At 42.6% G+C, this 21354-nt stretch overlaps 1 protein-coding gene across 3 annotated transcripts in view; it reads left to right on the top strand.

Moving 5' to 3' along the window:
• LOC111857809 (transmembrane protein 132C) overlaps positions 1-21354 on the top strand; it is a 200220-nt gene that overhangs the window by 113680 nt on the left and 65186 nt on the right. For all 3 annotated transcript variants that reach the window (XM_023838982.2, XM_023838983.2, XM_072709118.1), the window contains one exon: positions 10-150. In XM_023838982.2, the coding sequence (XP_023694750.2) occupies positions 10-150 (141 nt within the window). The remainder of the gene's footprint in view (positions 1-9; positions 151-21354) is intronic.

Genomic DNA, 21354 nt, shown 5'->3' with positions numbered 1-21354 from the left:
TTCTTGCAGAGTCATGTTCAGCGAAGGAGTGAGCTTCGTTGGCCTGAGGCCCAGTGAGCAAGCAGACTGGGAGGCAGAGAAGGAGGCGCTTCCAGCAGGCGCTGGCCTGTCAATCTTCTGCTACAAGAAGCCTGGTTCAACAGGGGACAGGTAGGACTATCCAGCTACTGCTGAGAATTGTCTCAAGCAGTGGTTTCTAAACCTCGGCAGTGGAGCATCTACAAGGGTGGCAGCTGTCATCCCAGTTTTGAGCGATGTCACTATTACATAAATCAAATTCAAAATAATTAATTATATTTCATATGAATTAAAAGACATCAAATATAATCTTCCGATCTCAGAGTACCATGTACCACACCCCTCCAGCAAATGATGGTTTGTTCCACTTTAGCTCCGCCTCCCCTTCCTGTCCTACTGGCATCGCACAGCGCATACACTTCAAACTTCAATGCACCATCTGTGAGATAGGTCACGTTAAAATATAACTTCCTAATTATGTTACATAGTTTATATGAATCAACAACATATGAAGTAGTACATTCTGTCCGTCCTCTGCATCTTCCTTAGGGCTGAGTGAGATTAAAAAAAAAAAGTGAAATTTAAATTAAAAAAAATTGGGATGGCCGATAATATCGATAATACCCACACACACACACACACACACACACACGCATTTGTATTTATATATCTGTGGGGACTGTCCATTCATTTCTATGGGAAAATCCCTAATCCCCAAGAATGACAACCTGAACCCCTACCCAACCCTAACCATAACCATAAGTAACCAAACAAAATACTTACAGCATTTTTAGTTTTTTGTTTGCACTCACAGATTTTTATAAAAATTAGTTTCCCCTGAAAAAACAGTCCACATAACATCAAATTAACAAGTTTTTGTTACTCTGGGCAGTGGTGGCTTGATGGTTAGCGAAGCGCACTTGTAATCGAAAAGTTGCAGGTTCGAATCCCCGACCAGCAAGGCACCACTGAGGTACCCTGAGCAAGGTACCGCCCCCAACCACTGCTCCCTGGGTGTTGAATTAGCTGCCCCCCTGCTGTGTCACAAAAGTCATATATGGGTTAAATGCAGAGGACACATTTTGTTGTTGTGTGATGTTTTAACACTGATCACCTAATTCTATTTCACAAAATTCACATGGTGGGGATATTTGATACCCACAACATAAGCCCACATACGCATATACATGAGGGACTGTCTAAAACTGGCAAAGTCCAATTTTTAACTTACATTGATACCTTCACATTCCAAACGAAGAGTTTTCACTGTGTTGGTGTTTGCAGTGTCGCAGTGTTGGTCTTTGCAGTGTCACTGTATCTGGGTTAGCTGTGTCGCTGTGTCAGGGTTAGCAATGTCACTGTGTCAGTGTTAGCAGTGTCGCTGTGTCTGGCTTAGCAGTGTCGCTGTGTCTGGCTTAGCAGTGTCGCTGTGTCTGGCTTAGCAGTGTCGCTGTGTCTGGGTTAGCTGTGTTGCTGTGTCTGGGTTAGCTGTGTCGCTGTGTCTGGCTTAGCAGTGCCGCTGTGTCTGGCTTAGCAGTGTCGCTGTGTCTGGGTTAGCTGTGTTGCTGTGTCTGGGTTAGCTGTGTCGCTGTGTCAGTGTTAGCAGTGTCTCTGTGTCTGGGTTAGCTGTGTCGCTGTGTCTGGGTTCACAGTGTCGCTGTGTCAGTGTTAGCAGTGTCTCTTTGCTGGGTTAGCTTTGTCGCTGTATCTGGGTTCACAGTGTCGCTTTGTTGGGCTTAGCAGTGTTGCTGGGTCAGTGTTAGCAATGTCGTTGTGTCTGGGTAAGCAGGCTACGGAGTGTAATGGTTTTTAATTTACTCGAGCACTTGTGCACTCAGTTCAATTCATTATTTGGGTAACTGAACCAATCTGAACCGTTCTCTTTTAGTAATGAGGTTGTTAGCGTATTTAAGAGAGCCAAAAAGCTTGCAAACACGATGCCTCGTTAATACCAGGGCTAAGAAGCACTCCTCTAAGACCTACATCAGACTTCGTATACTCTGCAGGCCTTGCTAACAGTTTGTCTTGAGTACTTAATGAACACCATTTTTAGACATTTTGTTTTTAAAAAAATCAACGCAGTGCAGTTCAATATTGTGTTTCACTTCCCGCTCATGAAATATGTATTTCAGTGAAAACACCTTAGTTATACAGTTAATTAAATACTAATCAGGCTAATTAAGCAGTGGTATTTACTAGAATATAAAGTACTGTACATGGCCCTACAGAGACTTTTACAACTCTGGTCATCTCTGGAACCATGTTTTGCCTTCATGTTCCATACTGTTTTAATGTCAGTACTAAACTTGTTTTGTTGTTTGTTGTGACCCCATTTAAATGCTTTACACAAATTCTTTCAAAGACTTTGGAAAGTAAAACTGACTGTCTGCCACAGGACAATAATTTCATTTGCCACAATAATAGTTTCAAATGGTGTGCAAATGTTCTTGCCTGATCACACACCTTAAACATATTAAAAACAAATACAGCAGAAAGTCATTGTATATAAAAAACACTGTTTCTGGATGATATCACCTGTGAAATTGCTTCGAGCTTCTGTTGATGGATCCAGGAGCATCTCCACAAAGCAGGAGCCGAGCAAGAGAATTATGGCTCATAAAATGAATGTCACACTGACTCCGCCGCTTCCTAAATGGATGTATAAATTGGCACGGCCTGGTCTGCCTCTCAGGGTTCCTGGTGGACACTGGGCAGCTGATAGTGACCATGGGCCCGTGCTTTTCAGGCCTTATGGCTCCGCAGCTGACATTGAGCAATTGTGATGGACGGGGAGGGTCAAGGTGCTAAAATTTATGAAAACCTGTCACAGTGACGGCGCTGGTGAACACTCCCACCCCCCCAGGCAAGGCAGCTGGGAAATTTATGACCTGCGTGTCACACTAAATCTGTCATATTGCTAGTAATTGCTCAGGCCTCGATCTTTTTCTGTTTATATGGAAAGGAAAATTGGTCCATGGTCTCAGATGTTTCTTCTCATTGTGGCGTTATGGAGCATTTCCCAGTAACACTTATACCAGCACTAAAGGAAAGGCCATGTTTATTTATCCCTGTTTACTCTTCTGTCATATTCTTTGCATAATTACCAATAGGATATATATTTTGCTAATTTGCAGCTCAGAGCATTGACTTTCAGTACACCATCGAGAAGTAGCAGATTCTTAGAGACTTTCGAATGTTACCCTTTTTTCACTGGTTTAGCGCAATGCACTATTGGATGATGTGGTAGCCAGTAAGTGGCGTTGAGTGCTTACTACAACGACAAGATGAGAAAGCGCTAAAATCCAGAGTATCGATTTTTAGTCAGGACAAATCTTGCAGGGATGGATTTCTGATGCTGTTGCGGTGGCTGATAATTGAAAAGTGTGGAAATGAAATGTGACTCTTGGATCATAATACTGTGAGCAGAGGGCGGGGGAGGGGGGTGATACTGGCGAAAGCATACTGCTAAAAACCATGGTGAAGGAGGGAGGGTAAGGGTGGTGTGGTGCTTGGCGTAACCGATAAACAGTTCAGCTACTGTACATAAATCCACTGCCAGGAAACTTTATTAATATGCAGGTGAAAATTACCAGCAGTTAGCAAAAGGACTCTATCCTTTATTCCAGCCTGTAGTTCACTGCAGAAAATTACGCAGTAATTAAAGTAAAAATATTGCTACAAAATGCATCAGGACCCATTCACCGATGGCCATTTAGACGACATGAGTAATGGATCCTGGGCCAAAAGATTACGCTTCTCTGACTTGGCTTGGAGTGGAATGAAAAAAAAAAACATAATTTTCCTAGCAATTTGCATTATATAAATAAGGAAAATGTAACACAAGCAAGTAAAGGCAGGATACCTTTAATTAACTACAGTATTTAAAATTTGAAACAAATCATATCATTACTCATTATATTTTTTCTTCATATATTAAATGCATTAATATAAACTGCCTTTAAAACCTATGTTGCATAGGTTTAATTGCATAATTATTGAGGTTTTTTAACATCCATCCATCCATTTTCTGTAACTGCTTATCCTATTCAGGGTCGTGGGGGGGGTCCAGAGCCTTTAGCAGAGGCTACAGGTGTAAAGAAGGGAATAACCCAGGATGGGGCAATTTCTTAAGTCTAATTAGTCTCAGCATGTTTTTGGACTGTGGGGGGAAACTGTAGTACCTGGAGGAAACCCCATGACGACATGCGGAGAACATGCAAACTCCGCACACGGAGCCACAGCACTGACTGGAACCCTGGTCCCAGGGGTGTGAGCCAACAGTGCTATGGACTGTAATCACTGCCAGTGTTTTTCTTTTGTTCTTTTGTTCTTTTTACTGTGCGTCAATTATTCCATACTTGAACATTGTTCTAATGTTAATCCCAAATCTATTGTACAGACTTGAATATTTTGCAAGTGTACTGGCTGGCCGATTAGAAGATGGTGACTGTATGACAAACCTGCTAAAACCTTCACAGCTTCTGGCCCCCTATGTGAAAAACAGCAGCCTTTGTTTCCTTGCTCAGCCTTGAAGCTCCTTTCCAAGTTTTCTGAAGATTTATTGCCCATGCCTATCTATCTAGAGCTTTTGATTTTGTCTGCCAGTCTGACTTCATTTTCAGATATTCCCTGGTTCCTTCACCTGATTCATTCTTCACACGGAATCTAGGAGTCTGCTTTTTGGTTTGTTTCTGAAGATTCACAAAAATGCATCCCTCAGTTGTTTGTAGCCAACTCCTGCTGGCTCTGTACCATCCTGAGGCTCAGCTGATGGTTGCTGTACGTAACCTAGGGGTACAAAGGCCGAGTGAGTCTTACCCGTCACAGCAACTGGGCACAACTAGAATGAGCTCCGAAGCTTCTGCTGTTAAAATACACGTGTTGTAGCAGGCTGTGGGGTAGATGGGCACCCATGGGAGATCTTTGCAGCTGTAGCAGTTAATGATGTATTGTCCTGTGCCGTTAGTTCAGTAATGTATCTTTGATGAAACCCTAATGTAGATTCACAGAAGTTTTCTTATCTCAGTTTTTTGGAGGTCGGTTTGATTGATCTGGGCTTGTACCACTTTAGTCTGGAGTATGGAGTGTGATTGAAGCTGATAACCTGGAAATTATCTCCCGATTTACACAGTGAGCTTGTTTGGGGAAAAAATGAGAAGCAGGTTTGCCGTTTATGGAGGAGAAGGCAAAGCCCCATAACTGGATTTTTTTTGTTTGAAAATGCTTAGTCTTACTGAGAACACGAAAACCTCCTGAGGAAATATTCACATTTAGGCAGCTTTTTAAAAAATTGCTCTAATTAATTAGAATCATTTAAAACTGTTTGAAAAAGGCACTACAATAAAACAAGGTTTAATTGAGTGGATTACTGATTGGTGACTGCACTTTTCATTGTAAACCACAGCGGACGTCTGGGAAGTCTACATACAAGAAAAAGCACTTACATTTGTAGTATTAATTCCCCTACAGCAGGTGGCATGGTGGTTCAGTGGGCAGCACCATCTGACCGTACCTCCAGTGTGGGCCCCGCCTACGCTGCGCATGTGCAGTTTGCAGGTTCTGGTTACTTGGGTTTGCTCCCGCATTCCAAAGGCATGCAGTGCATGTGAATTGGTGTTTCTAAATTGCCCACAGAATATCATTGTGTGTGAGTGTGTGAGTGCTCTGTGATGGCCTTGGGCCCTATATGCTGCCTCAGAAAGTTTATAGATCCCCTGCAGCCCTGACAAGGAAAAATGGTTAGAAGATGGATGGATGGATGGATGGATGGATGGATAGATTTACTATGAATGCCCAGAATGATGTGTGTAGAACAGAACAACAAATAGCAATTTAGACTCATGAGGATAAAATTCTATGCAAGTATCAGATGTGGAAGCCCACAGAATTATTGAAGGAGAATTTGTGAGAAGAAGTATTTAATATCACTGCAATGGGTTGGAAGCCCAGCCTGGGTTATTCCCTGCCTTGCACCTGTAGCTTCCAGGATAGGCTCTGAACCCATGCGACCCTGCATAGGACAAGGTATGGACAAAGGATGGAAGGATGGAATATTTAGTAATATTTTGCAGATAACAGCCTTTGCTCCTGCAGGGTGTGGGGATGCTCTGAAAAGATCAAATAGCTTCATTTTGGCACAGCCTGATGGGGCCTATAGGGGGCGCTCCTACCTTAATGGCCAGTCTGGTGTGCTTAACACAGCAGCCACTGTGGTGAACCTTACTGTAGTGCGACCTCAAAGGTATGTCGCAGCAGGAGAGTGATGCACACATACTGTGACACATATTTCCAGCACTGAGGAAGTGTGTGGCAATATTAATATCAATGGCTGCAAGCTGCACCCTGGCTCGAGAGTGTACCGAGGGGAGATCAGCTCGCTTGGTTAATTATTCATTAGAGCAGGAGCAGGAACAATGCTCTCTGAACAAAAGCCAGAGTTATTTCCAGTCACAATGCTCCGTGAAGCTGAGAGGGGAGGGCTCAATCTCGTCAGCCTGCTGCTTACTTTTTTGCCCCCGGTTGTTGACAGGGAGGGGACGATCTCTGTTCTAGAGGTTTTTCAAATGCTGCTGGGGGAGTACCGGTCCCTGAACCTGTCTGAATGATGGAGCAGAGCAAAGTGGCAAGCCTTGTGCACACTGCATCTCCCCGTGTCTGAGGAGAGGCCACTGCAAAGGCCTGGGTGCCACTGCACATGTCCAAAATTCACATTTACAGAATGCGCCGACCGACTTGCTACAGCGTGCTGCTTTTTCCATACGGATCATTTCCTGAGGGCCGCAGGGATGCTCTGAAAGTGAGCAATTCTGCAAATGACGGTACTGCTGGGAGTTTTTCAGTCAGTGCCGTCTTGCTAGTGCCGGCCGCGCTGCTTCGGTTGATTCTCTCGTGGGCTTTTGGGATCAAAGCTAGGCCCTCCTCGCTGCTTTCTGCAGGGCTGTGCAGTTTGGTGAGAAATCTCAGGGGTTAAACAAATGTTTCAGGAAACATGGCTGTTCATGTCACCTAATTGATTTAGGCAAGATTAATGTTTACGAGGATCGCTCATTCAAGTGGAAAATTAGGGCACCATTAAGTTTTGCACTCTTTTATGCTGGGGGAGTGGGGGCATGGCGTTTTTGTGGCAGAGGCTTTTGTGGGCATTGCTCTGATTTTTCCCAGGGGGACTCATGACCCATCTCTGTTGGAGGACCGTGTCCTAGTGCAAACCAACCCGAGAGCGGGTGGCGGGGGTGGGTTGGTCAATTGGCTTGTTTTTTTCTTTCAACTCTGCCGGATGCAAGAAGCAATGCAGCCCCCCCCAAAGACTTAGGCGTGTACGACCCTTTGGACATTAGCCCAGCGGAGTTTTCCAGGACAGCCTGCGTAGCTAGAAGCGAGTGGCAGCTTCCTGGGCAAGGGAGGCCTTCATTTAAGAGGGGAATTCTGATGCTAATCCACACTCAGCTCATGAAGAGCTGCACGTCCAGTCAAGAGCTACAGCAGCGTGTTGTTTCAGTCACCGGGGTGCAGATATTGTGTGACTGGTGCAGGGGACAGCAAATCCCCTTGTATATCCATCACCTTTCATTAGCTTCACAGCACTCACACAGTGTGCCTCTGCTTTGAATGTCATCACCTCCGGGGAAATTTCCAGGTTTTTTTTTTACATATATATACTATTACATAATGTGGGTTGAAATGCTAGTGTTTTTTCTTAATTGGATTTAAAGATTTGAGTTATTTCATTATGAAAATAAATGCGGGTGCTTCTTTGCTTCATGGTTATTTCACCACAGATTGGTGGGGGGGGTGTTCTCTCCACTCCAGGAGGGAAAAAATCTCGGATCCCAAGAAAGTGAACGATTTCATATTAGGTCTTGTAGAAGCCTGGGAATAGCTGTGGGCTGATTGGGCCTCCTTTTGTGGCTAACACACGTCACCCAGTCAAACCAGCTGCTCTCGCCAGGTTTGCAAACTCTGGGGGCATGCTAAGCAATTAGGGTAGCTCCCTTTTCCCCCTTTGAAAACTACTCTGAGGAAGACATTAAAGATCCTCTAGTCCGGAAGTGTGAGGCCACTTTATTAGGTACATCTGCATGGTACAGGGAAGACTTGAAGACTTGAATTCTTTGAGGCAGGTATTCAGTGTGATGCTGTAAGCTTTCCTTATCTAGTTTTGTCCATGACATTTTTGTATGCATTCCTTTTCACTTTAATGAGTCTGGCCATTCTCCTCTGACCACTCTCAGTAACATGGTGTCATCACCCCCAGAACTGCCACTGACTGGATCTTTTTTTGTTTATCTCACCATCTTCTGTAAACCCGGGATACTGCACTGTGTATGTAATCCCCAGAGGATGGCTGTTTCTGAGACACTGGAACCACAGCATTTGACACTAACAATCACAACAGTTCCACCATCACCTAGAGGGCACATCCTGCCCATTCAAAAGCACTGTGGAAGAGTAAGTGAAGCTCTTGACCCTGTTTTGTGCTTTATGGAGCTCGCAGCAAAATGATTCTCTGTTTGTAGGAGCATAAATGAGAGGGGTGTACCTATTATAGCGGCCCCTGAATATATAAATTCACTCTCAGGGACAGGCAGGCTCCTCACTGTGATTTCCATTGCTTAAATAAGACCTCAGACTTCTCTCTCAGCCCATCAAACTTGTCTTCCTGCATGTTTTTCCCTCTTCAGTTTCACCTAAGGTCTGTTTTTTCTAATTGATACTATTTGTCATTTACCAGCTAAAATAATGTAAAAAAAGAGAATGGATATATAGTGAGCTTTGTTCTTCTAAACTGAACACTGTATGAAATGTGCTTAACAACATGAGTTCTTGACAGTCTTATGAAGTGTATAAAAATAATAATATCATTTTCATCATCATCATCATTATCACCATCATCATCATAGAAATTAGGCCAAATTATGAATTATCTCCCCAGGCTAAAATATTTAACAGTATTTCTGTTATGCCATGTTATTGTTTTGATATCAGCAATATAATTTATTCACACCAAAGGAGTTCATTCATACACATTGCAAATTTAAATATTTTATTTGTTTTGATGATTGCCTTTTCAATGTCAAAATGCTGCCGTCTTTGGCCGGATTTATTACGAGACAGTTCCTGTTTTGGGTGTGTGTTTGTTTATTTATTCCCATATTCTGATGTCCCAAATATGTGATGAAGCTTCTGCTTTCTGTTCAATTCTTTGTCGTCTTGACTTGAAAGTCTCTTTGTTGTTCAAGACACCGCAGTCCAAGTAATGCGGCAGCATTGAGCAGGTGCATTGTCATGTGCATCTAAATTTATAATGGATCCCAGAAATTCCTTACTAATTAGGGGTTCTTTTACTTTTTCCCTTTATGCTCAGAAAAACAGTAGACAAAGGTAGTCTCAGCCTGTGATCATCTGCATGTTAATTAACAAATGAGCTTGGTAAGGAGTTTCGGTATGACACTGTGGGATAGAAAAATAAATAAATTAGAATAATAGGCAATCAAAATTGGGATCAGATTTTAATTATGCACTTCAATGATGACTGATTTGGTTATCATCTGAAGGGCATATTCCTAAGATTTTTTTTAAAAGGGAAGTTAAATATAATTGCAAAAAAATGTCCTTAAAGTCCTAAGAACTCATACTTGCATATAATTGGATCGAGTTTAAAATGTGAGTTTTAGGGTTTTTCCATCGACACATCTAGTTAATTACACACCATCTTGGAATGATTCTTTCCCACGTTTTCCAAATGCCAGTTTGAATTTAACTTCACACAGCAGAAGTGCTGTTTGTCTCTGAGGAAGAGAGCATATTTATTTAGTGAGTATTACTTTGCTCTGTTGTAAACAAAAAAATCCTGTGTCCATTCAATGCAAATCCCTAGCATGACATGAGATATCTATTTTCCCTCAGAAGCGACCCACACATGATTATAGACTGGCGTAACTGAAAGGATTCTGTATTCTTGTCTTCTGCTTGACAACTACACTCCAAAACGTACAGTATTCAACAGAGCACCCATGCACTCCGTGTGTAAGTGATATGAAAAGGCAGAGCCTGGACCTGATCAGGGGCTGGACACCGGGGGGTGCTAGGCTCAGAACTCGGATCCAACTGGACCTGTACCTCTGACATAATAAAAGTCAGGTGGAGGTTGAGAAAGGAGCATCTGCTGGATAATGGCAGCCTGGGTAATGGTGAGGGTGAGGAATGGGAGTTTTAGATGTGTGTTGGGTTTTAAAATGCATAGCACACAGATGTATGGAGAGAGCCGGGTTTTAAAGTGGCTCCGGAACCTGTAAATGGGAAAGGATGTTGACAGGCAGGCCAGTCCTGGGCAAGGCAGATGTACCAGTGGCTGAGCGTCACCATCTAGTCCAGCTGGAGCAGGCAGCCTGGGCGCCTTTATGCCGTGGAGTTATTGGGTACAGTCTAGTGGGAAAGCTGCTTGATGATTTGCTCATTTCATTTACCAGCCACAGGGCAGCTCTTTTCACGTAAGTCATGGGTCATTTGTTGTGCCTCTCTATTAAGGGTTCTGCAAATCTAGATGGTGTAAGATTGATAAACTGTTATCTCTTAATATCTTTCTCTGCTCGGACCAGATGCAGAGCATGGAACAGCAGCCGGCCAGAGACCGGGCCCAAACACAATTGGGAGAAAATGATGACACACTGACAGTTTGGCTCAGTTTGGCTGCAGCATGTCTGTCAACGTACAAAATGGAACGTTCCAGTGAGAAAATCTGTTATGTTCAAGCTGTACGTGTGGATGTGTGCTTTAATTTGTAACACTCTAAACAAACGTGAGGTTCCGGGTCCCTCACGACCTTGGCCGGGATAAATCGCTGGAAGACAGATGGATGTGTGAACACACACGGATGTGCTGCCCGCTTCACAGGGAGCGCTGCACAGGGAGTGCTGCACAGGGAGTGTGGCTGTTGCTGTGAAAAAGCAGCTAAAAAAATCACGAAGTAGATATAAATGCACAAGAAATGTTTGCATCAAGACAGTCGTAAAAATAATTAGAAGTCATCCAGGCCATCTGATGCAGTGTCCATTAATTCTGATAATATATTGTGGGCATTTAGTTCTCAGCATTCATACGGTACCATACGAAGAAAGCTGAAGGTTGGTTCATAGTATATAAATAATATACTGAGACTGAGAAACCTGTTGTTACATGCAAGTAAGCTTCAATTTTTATGTGCATTAATGGACTGAGCAATTACCCTTAAAATCATGCAACCAAACTGTTATTTTCTAGTACAGCCTCACCAGCAATATGGAGAGACTGGCACCATTAAAACCTACAAATGACATCATCAGGTAATTAGTATTCATACAGCATATGGGTTCCGCTGTATGCATTTTCTAAAGGGTGTCACATGCTTAGTTGTCGGGTATGATGTAGAGCAGAGGGGTGATGATGCAGGTGATGATGAGGAAGGTATTCATTATGCACCCTAGCAGATCTGTGAAAGTGAAGCCCTTTGGAAAGTCTGTGCTGCGCAAATCATATGAAGGCAAGGGGAGGGCGATACGTGTTGGGCGTTTATATAAAAGTGCTTGGTTCTGGTCTCGCTCATAGGAACATTCCGCCTTGTCCAGTCTTTGCTGAAAGCTAATGATAAGACTGCCTTTCACAGCAGTATGCCACACTGTAGGAATTAGCTTTGAAATTTTCATGCAATAAATATGCTTTCCTGTCTCAGTGAGATAGGCATGAAGCGATAAGAATGATGCCTGTACGCTTTGGAAAGTAAAAAAGCAATAATCTGTCATGTTTTTGTCGTCAGATGTAAAATGCCCTAAATTATGTACAGTAAATAACATTACCACCTGAAGGCAGATCAGAAATAATAACTGCGACTGATGTGCAGATGTGTTCTTATTATTCCAGGTGCATTTGCATAACTCGATTTTGTTTCCTGCCAAACAATATTTATTACTCATGTGTTACATTTGGGAAGCACGGAGGGATTCGCCAAGGCGTGACTAATGTGCAAAGACCTGAATGAAATACCTGAATGTGGCTGCCTGCCTGCGTGTCACTTCCAGCCTCATTGTTCCCTTGTATTCCTGCGCAGCTGCGTCACTCACAATGAAATAAGCCGGCCTGCTTTGCACCCTTTGGCTTTCGCATTTCGTGCATGATACGGATTCGGGGGTCATGTGATAGGAGTGAATTTGAGTGTCTACTTGCACGTGAATTAATTCTGTATGCATGTTCCCCCAGAATTCTCTGCTTTTTTCCCAGCATGCTCAGCATGCTTCTTTTATGTACACACATATTAGTCAGTGTTTTGTTTGTTTTGTTTTTTAACTGGCAGGGTACGCAGGCACTATGGGTGAAATACTCTTGCGCTCCACATCCTGCAGGCGTTGGCCCCCGTTTCGGGAAGGACGCCAGGGTCTGAGGCCACTTGCCGTCTCCGACCCTCCGTCCAATGTGTTGTCTGTCCTCATTAGATCAAACTACGCTTCGGCCGCTGCTTCCAGATGATGCCGGCAGCTAAGCTGTTTTCTCTCTTTAATTATTATCACGGCGCCACTGGAACAGACGAAATCCAGATGGTCCCCCATGCATGAAATTAGTAGCCAGGAGAAGCCTGGCTCATCAGCCCAGCATGAGCACCCTGGTGTCTCTGCTGCTTAAGGAACAAGTTAAAAAACCGTGAGGCTGCTCTGATTTCTTATGGTGAGGGTTCTGTATCTCCAAGGTGTCACGTTTGTGCTCCAGAACACAGGAGTCCTGTTGATTTACAATGGCCTTAACCCAGGTCAAATGTAAAAACAAAATCTGGGCCTGAGTGCGGCCCATTGATTAGTGCTTTTTGTTAAACAGTGCAGAGGATCAGTGGGGGTGTGCAGGCAGGGAGGGGGCACTGGAAGCTCGATGCTGGCCTGGCACCTCCCCACATGCTGAGCTCCATCCATTAGCTCTGTCGCCGAGGGGTGAAGCTCTGCATGCGCCAGCAGTGAGATTGTTCAATGCGACAGGGCAGAGTGACATGGCACAGGGCGGTGTGACACCTGTTTCTAGGGAAACGCATTACCGGCCGATGCTAGCGTAGTTTCTCATTGTGCTGGAGACATGAGGTGGCCACTTTGTTTTTCATCGTGGATGCCACACAGAAAGGTCACGGGCACCCTGAAAGCAAGCATACACGCATGTGTAATTCTCACAATTGATGATCCCTAACCAGCATCCAAAAAGCAGATGATGGGGTGCGTGAGGGGTTGTTTGTTTTTATGAAACTGGCAATCCCAAGAACATTATGATAGATGGCAGTTTTACCCCCACAGGGCAGAACTTGTCCCCAGACATGCATACACACACATGGGCACACGTGTATGCATGTCGGCACATTCACATCCTACGCACCAATTTCCAGTGAGAATAAGACAAAGTACAGAAGCCGACTACTGTATCTGTTTGCATTAGTGGTTTTATCATTTTCCCAAGATTTAGACAATGAAAGTTTTGACCTCCACATAGCGAGTGCATTATTCCTGTGGATTTAAAAAGAGGCAAACTGGGTCCATATTGTAAAGAAATTATATAATAAACAGTTCACAATGTCAACAACAGATCAGACGTCCTTCAGCGGAAATTGTTTAAATCTTGCAATAGCATTGATTTTGCTTAGATGAATCATAATTTGTTTTGCCACTGGGCAAATGTTCCGTCTGTTGTGTTTGCCGACTTGAAAGCATCTCGAGCCGCGGCACATGTAGAATAACTAACAGGGTTTTTATCGCATGGTCCATGCTGCTCCCTCCATTTCTCAGATGTGTTGCCTCCATTTGCTGTGGTGCACGCGGAGGCATCCCTCATCTCCCAGCTGTATCCCACATCTCCCAGCTTTATCCCACATCACCCGACTGCATGCCACAATTCCCAGCTGCATGCCATATCTCCAGGCTGCATCCCGCAACTCCTGCCAGCATCCCACATCTCCCAGCTGCATCCTACAAATCCCAGAAACATCCCAAAATTCCTGCTTACATCCCACATCTCCTGGCTGCATCCTAAATCTCCCAGCAGCATCCCACATCTCCTGGCTGCACATCTCTGCACACTCTTTCACAGAAAGAACAGGCAGCACATTTCAACACATTTTGTGGTTGCAGCTTGTAGAAAAGGTGACTTTACAGACAGGTGACTGAATAATTTTATTTTTAATTCCCCTTAAGTGGTATTTTCCGCAAATCCACAAATACAGTTACCATGATATACATGTTAAATACAATCCCTGAATTTTGCCACTTAATTTAGTTAGCATGTTCCATATGTCACTTGTGCTGCTGTCCGTTTATAGTATGCAATCATGTAGCTTGGATTGTGCATCTTTATGTCCCAGCCTTCCTGGTGAAGGTAACAGTGATGAGCGGTCTGATATCAGCCTCAGCCTGAGTGCTTTCACTGTTGCAGAAAGTCTATTGCTTTTATAGATGAAGTGATAGCAAACATATTGCTAGATTTCATTTCAACATAGACTTTACAGAAACTGAATAACACTTCATGGGGAAATGCTGATTTTATGAGACATTTTGTCTCTGGGGTTTGAAAGATCCAGTAGGGAATGATCTGGTTGGTGCTTAAAGACTGAAGTCTTCTGCGATATGGGATATCCAAACCAATGGCTGCCTTTCTGATAAGAAACCTGGTGCACCTAGCATAAAGTTGAAGTGAACCAATGCCCTGGAGGTACATGTTTTTCCATTAATAGCAGGGCTGTAAATTCTGGCCGAGTTAAAATCAATAACCTTTCTCTAGTAAAAGATGGGCCCTGTGCCTCATTGTAAAATGGTTTGCTTCGTAGCATTTCATGGCCCACCCCCCACTGCCCCCGAGCCCCCCCACCGGTCGCTGTCTGTTGACTCTGTGTGCTACCGTGAATATTGCCACGCCATGGCGCACAGGGTACATTCCAGCCCCAGGGTCTCCCCTAGCCTGTACCCCCCAGCCCAAAACCCCCTGCCTGTTCATTCCATCAACACTGACTCAAATAAATAAACAAACAAATAAATAAATAACAGCAGGAAAGGTCTGCTTTTAAACCACGCCAAGCGGATCTCTGCCTGTTGGCCTTCATTTACAGAGTGGTCAAGGTCACATTCATTAACTTGATTAATCAACTGATAGGCAACACCAGAAAGAAAACATTTCTTTTTTCCCTGAGGCTTTTGCAGTTTGGAACAGAGTCCAAGATTGACTTTCAAGATTGACTCTACTATTGTTTTAATGATTATTCAGTCCTCACCTTATATAGCTTACAGAAAATGTTTTATTAAATGCATTTTCTGTTAATTTTAGTTGTCTTATTTTGATAGTTTGTGTGTAAGAAAAAGTCAAATCTTGTTATCTGTTTTTTACCTGATTTTATACAATTTATTGCACTTATTTCTGGGTTGTGTGGTCTCTCCTTGATAAAATACCAGTGTTGTGAATGTGTCTGTGCCTTCAGCAGTAGGTGGCTGACAGCAGGCTGCAGAAATGCTAGTCAAGGTCTTGGGCACATGACGCTAATTCTAGTGGTCAGACCCTAGGAGGGCTTCTGCTGTCTTTGACCTACAGGACTTATGTCTGGCTGATTAATCTGTAAAATATGTACCTTGCCTCAGATAGAGGCCATATGCTCAGATAAAGAATAATATTATGTAAAAATTGGATCAGAAAAGAATCTGCAAACCTGTGTGAAAGTTTTCTTTAAATTTTCAAGCAAAAGGTAGATAAAATGCCCTTGTGCGTTGTATAATTTATTTCATTCTGCTGGATATGAATTGCTGCAGAGGAATGCTGATGGGGATGAGGTGCCCTGGTTCCCATTGCCAGGAGCTTCCATGAGAAGTGCTCTGATCCGGGGAGCAGCGTGGCAATGCCTTGCATGTGCCCCGCCTGCCGCAGTGCTGCACACACATCACGGCCCTCAGTAGCTCGCATGCGAACGAGCGTGTACTCAGAGGCCTGAGCGCAGGACCACCCCGAGCAGCCATGGGGCCCCAGTGGGCCCTCTGCTGACAGGCCCGTCCAGGCCGTGCTGAAGCTCTTTGGGGTTTGCTGCTTCTCAAGGCTGACAGGCTGCCCCTTACCTGGCCCAGTTCAGTCAGTTTGACTGGCCCCGTCGCATTTATTAGCCCGAAATATACTCCCGTATTTATAACTTCACAAGCGCTAACGCTGACTCTCTCCTTTGCAAGCCACAGCTTTGTACGATAGCGCTCTCCACATATTAACATGCGGTAATATTCCACTTGGGACACAATTTACTTAGTTACCATGGCACCACTTCAAATAGCGAAAAATATCACGTTAATATATTAAGATATTTTTATTATATATGTGCTAATTAACAGTTATTTCAAGCCAAACTTAATTATGCATTTTCTATTATATACATCATTCTATTAAGATATTTTACACCTGTGCTGATGAAATGCTTTTTAATGTGTGTTGCTGTTTTCCTGTTTTTTTTTTTTTTTAAGCTATTATTATTATTATTATTTAGCAGATAACCTTGGGAAATTCCCCTGAGTTGTAACTCTGACTGATTGCACTGCAGGCTTGAATAATAAGATTAATTCAAACAGCCTCCTATTAAATATCCATATTGGGTTCACCAAATTGTCTAGATGTGTAGGAAATAAAATTCAGTTCAAAATAATCAGTTTCTCTTGTATTCATTGAAGGAGATTCTGCACCTTATTTATGGTTTATTTTTGAGTCCCAGGTTTATATTTAAACAGAAAGAGTGTGGAAGTGGTATGTAGAATCTTAACGTTATTAAGTATGCTGTGAACACCTTAAGACATAAAATAATAAATGGTCTAATTCAATAATGCAATTCATCAAAAAGTGCAGGGCAGAATGGCCATTTATTGTAGTGCTCCTCATTTCGGCAGGGGAAAGCCTATTAGGCTGTTATTCATCCGTGGCACTTGCCTCAGAAAGGTTTAAGTCTCGATGTAAAGGAAGGCTCAAATCTGCTTTGGGTTTGCTGCCATGGTTCCCCTTTGTCACAGCGACAGCGTGACATTTCATGTGACACACGCACGCCTTCTGCTGTATATGACTTTATATCTAACCTTCAAGTCGACCCTCCAACATTGAGAACACAGTCAGCCTTTCTGGGTGGGCAGAGGGCTCTCACAGAATTAGTGCCCTGCTTTTTATGTAGGTAAGGAAAAAGAAATCTATCATTTACTGTATTTATTCTGGACATTATTGTAGCTATGAATTTTAAGGAGAGGGCAGCCCGTTGTATGTGACACAAAGGGACTGTGAAAGAAGAAAAATATCATTGAATACAAACGCACAGCTGGCCGGGTGGAGCTGCGCACTGCATTTTACTTTCAGGGAAAAGGAAACTAATTGTATTTAAGGTACAGAAACTGAGGGCACAAACTTGATTATGACATCTGTCTTGAGCCCAAAGTGCAGATCTTGTCTATATATTCTGTGAGCGTATAACTTTTTCATCTTAAAACTGTGCTGCCCTTTTAATAATAGATAAAAAAAATGATAACAATGCTCAGATAAGTCTCTTGTAGTGGTATTTGAAAACCCCCAAAAAGCCTTTTCAGAAAAAAACCTGTCTTCTGTTATGGACAAAACATGGTTTTTATTTTTGATAATTTGGCAAGCAAAAGGCAAATTCTGAAGCATTCTGAATTCTGTGGCATAAGCTTATGATTTCAATTGTCATTATAGAGGAAAGTTAAAACGAATCACATATTACATTATTCATTAATCTTTGTTCAAAGTATAGTGAAGAAAGCTTGGGGTCACTCATCTGGTCAGTTAAGGGCCCAACTGTGATATGATTGCTCTTCTGGCCATAGAATGCGAACCTATGACCTTGCGGACGCAGACACAGAATCCTGACCCACGGTGCTGAACGTTATTCCACTGCATCACCGATCTCGGCAAAATCCCACAGTCACAGATCAGTTCAATGAATGTACCTCATTCCCTGTTAGCAGTGCAGTCTTGTGCTGGTATTGGTGAGGAGATGCTGATCCTTTGGGTTTAATTCTGAGCATCTGAACATGGCCCTTCAAGATGAACAATATAGTTCTGATTTGCTTTACAGAGAAACAATTGATCCTCTACTGCTTAGTCAGTGTGTTTTAGAAGTGGTTTATATTCCGTTTTCCTGTTAAGGTCAAGCAGATCTTTGTGCCTTTGGTAACAAGAGAATCCAGAAGCCAGCTGGTGTGGTGCCAGGGATGTCAGGAATCAGCTGGGAGTTACCTGGACTGGCTGCCCTGCTTTGGCTTTTATATACATTTTTATCACTATGGTTCCATCAGCCTTGTCTGCAGATCTTCCAAATATCTACTGATGATGGAATGCAAATGAGTAGGAAGGATAGTGTCCATCACAGCAATGTGCCTCATTTCTGACAGGGAAGAAGGGAAAAAATGTTGTAATTATCTACAATTTATTCTAAGTATTTCACTTGCTTTTCAGGTAAGTAGCTGAATGTTGCTATGCTGAGGGACGGAGAGATCTTTCTGGCTGCCTCAAGCCATTCTATCAGAATGCACATCCCATCCCTAGTAGTCGACCTTGCAGTATTGCAAAAACAATTTTGAGTGGTGGGTCCCCCTTAGAGGATGTCCTAAGTCAACCTTCTTTTCAGTAGTGTCATGCCACCCAAATCCCCATTTAGAAATGCATTTTCCGTCAGACAATTGACTTCATGCCTTTCCTAATGGCAGACCTTCGGAGTGTCACTCACACTGCCCAGGTAACACAAACCTTCCTGTCAGCAGAGAAGATGGTCCAGAGTTAAGAACAGTAATCTGACATTGGACTTGTTTGAAGGAGTGAAGACTAAGGAGGCTAAAACTAATAATGTTGTTACTGTTGTATTATGTAAGGCTTACAATGTAAGGAGAATCCCATTCAAAAATGCTATTACAATAATAGGTAACACTCTAAATTAAATGCACCTTCATAATGTGTTCATAAAACATTCACAAGCAGCATGTAAGTATACCTTAACATCCTAACATCCCTTAACAGCTTTAATATACTTTAACAACAAACAATGTATGATTATGATGTTTGTTATTATCTTATAATATTCGTTATAAATGTATAGCAGTACTTGTTGTTCTGTCAGCACAAAGTATGACTGTGCTTATGTCCGCAATTAAGTGCAGTGTGCCTGGAGAATAAAGAAGGCCATTTAATGATGGTCTGGGAGGGTCTCAGAGGAGGCGTGGTGACTCCATTGTGTTCAGGCCACATCCTTATCATGGGTAACATGGCCATTGTCTAGTGGGCCTTCCTGTCAATTGGGTATAGTTCATATTTCTTTGCTGACGTCACGTGTTGCTTGTTAATGGGCCGGCCTGGATCATGGTGCTTGATAATGGGCTTTTTCATGTGACTGAGAGGTGAATTTGTGAACCACAGCCGTTATAGGCTGTTGTCCTGCTGGGAAAGAGAAAGCGCCTTTCTGTGGGTTTGCAGGCCAGGGGATGTCAATCAGCACTCAAGCAACCATGCAGATTATTTTAAAATGCATCCAAAGCCACGTCAAATGAAGCCCGTGGCCATGATTGGGAGACAGCTCTATGTGGAAGAAAACCTTTCACTTACTGGGCTCCTTCTACACTTGTTGCAATAGGGGAATGGTTTTTTTTGGGATGAATTTTGTATGTGTGTGTGTGTGTGTATATATATATATATATCGTTTTTACCATTTTTCTATTTATTTCATAAATTTCAGATTTTTCATAGCATTGGAAAGATTTGAGTGAACAGCAATAAATAAATTTAAATGTAATCAAATAAAACAAGTTTCCTTTATAACTTGGAAAGAGTACACAATAGTGCATGTCTGACATACTATTAACTGGTTGTGTGGTGATGGTGTAGTCAAATTCTAGGCCAGTGATTCTCAACCTTTTTTGCACCGCGACCCAATTTTTACCATGACAGCTCAGTCGTGACCCTATATCAAGTATAGGTTCAAATTAACGCTATGATCAAGAACACAGTGCAATCTGCAATTTCTGCTGATCAATGCCTATTGCACAAATCTGATTGGATGTGCCAGTGACTTTTAAATTAAGCATCTGTGGTTTGACTTCTTGGATTGGTTGAGTCTTTACTAGTTTTGCAATAAGCATTTGCAGACCCAACTGCAACCGTTTATATAGGTTAATTCTAGGATTGGGGCTGGGAAATCTGATTGTGGATCTGCATAGGAACTTGCTCCAGTAGTTTTAAAATGCTTACATTTCCAACTCTGCCTCACGACCCTGTGGAACTTGCTGCAACACAAATTTGGTTCGTGACCCATGGGTTGAGAATTGCTGTTCTAGGCTGCCCTTTAACTTTAAATGCACTAGTTAACTGTTTCATCACAAGAAATAGAGCAATATTTAATGTCCCTTGTAGAAAGAATGCCTCAAATTTTCTCTGCTGTTGTAACTGCTGGAGGAGGTTACTTTGATGAATCAAAGATATGACATTTTCTCAATAATAAAGGTACTCAAATGGTGAACACGAAAGAATATTGACTGTATTTTTAGTAAATGTTCAGTGAGTAACATGGAAATGCAGAAAATCTCAGCGTGTGCAAAAACTGGTAGTGTGTATATATATATGTGTGTGTGTGTGTGTGTACAGCCGCAGAAAAAAGAGACCACGGCACAGTTTTTTTCATTTATTTCTCAATTTATGGGTGTGTGTCTGTGAATAATATATATTATTTTGCAATCTGCAGCCTGGCTCTTCTCTGTTTCTCATTAATGAAGGGCTTCTTCCTTGCTTCATGGGACTTCAGTCCTGCTTCTAGGAGCCTGATGTGACCTGTCCAACAGTGCACCTCACACGTGCACTTAATGTTTCCCATCCCTTTTGAAGGTCATCCTGCAATTGATTAGAAACTGTCGAATAAGTTGACGCTCATCTCTAGCATTAAAAAGTTGCTTTCACGCTCTACCAGGCTGGTTTTTCGTCATTACCAGTGTCTCCTGCTTCACTCTATTCTTGTGTAATGGCATCTTAGAAACTCTGAGTCTGGAAGCAGCCTACATCACAGTGTAGCCTTCTAGCAGCAGATCCATGATTAAACCCAGATTTAAAAATGGAGATTTGTTTATAAATATAGAGTGGTCTCTTAATTTTTTCTATGGCTATATATACGTGGTACTTACAATGTAGGTATTTACATTTTTATGTCAAATTACTCCTCACAAAACTGCATGGGGTTATATAATTGATTTTTAAAATTTCCCCAGGTATTTGTCCAATGAATACCTTTATGAGTAAAACTTGGAAAACAATGTTTATGCTTTTTGCGGTTATGCCATTTGG

Source organism: Paramormyrops kingsleyae, chromosome 2 (genome assembly GCF_048594095.1).
Source record: "Paramormyrops kingsleyae isolate MSU_618 chromosome 2, PKINGS_0.4, whole genome shotgun sequence".
NCBI classification, from domain to species: Eukaryota; Metazoa; Chordata; class Actinopteri; order Osteoglossiformes; family Mormyridae; genus Paramormyrops; species Paramormyrops kingsleyae.
This window is presented reverse-complemented; position numbering and strand designations above follow the sequence as displayed.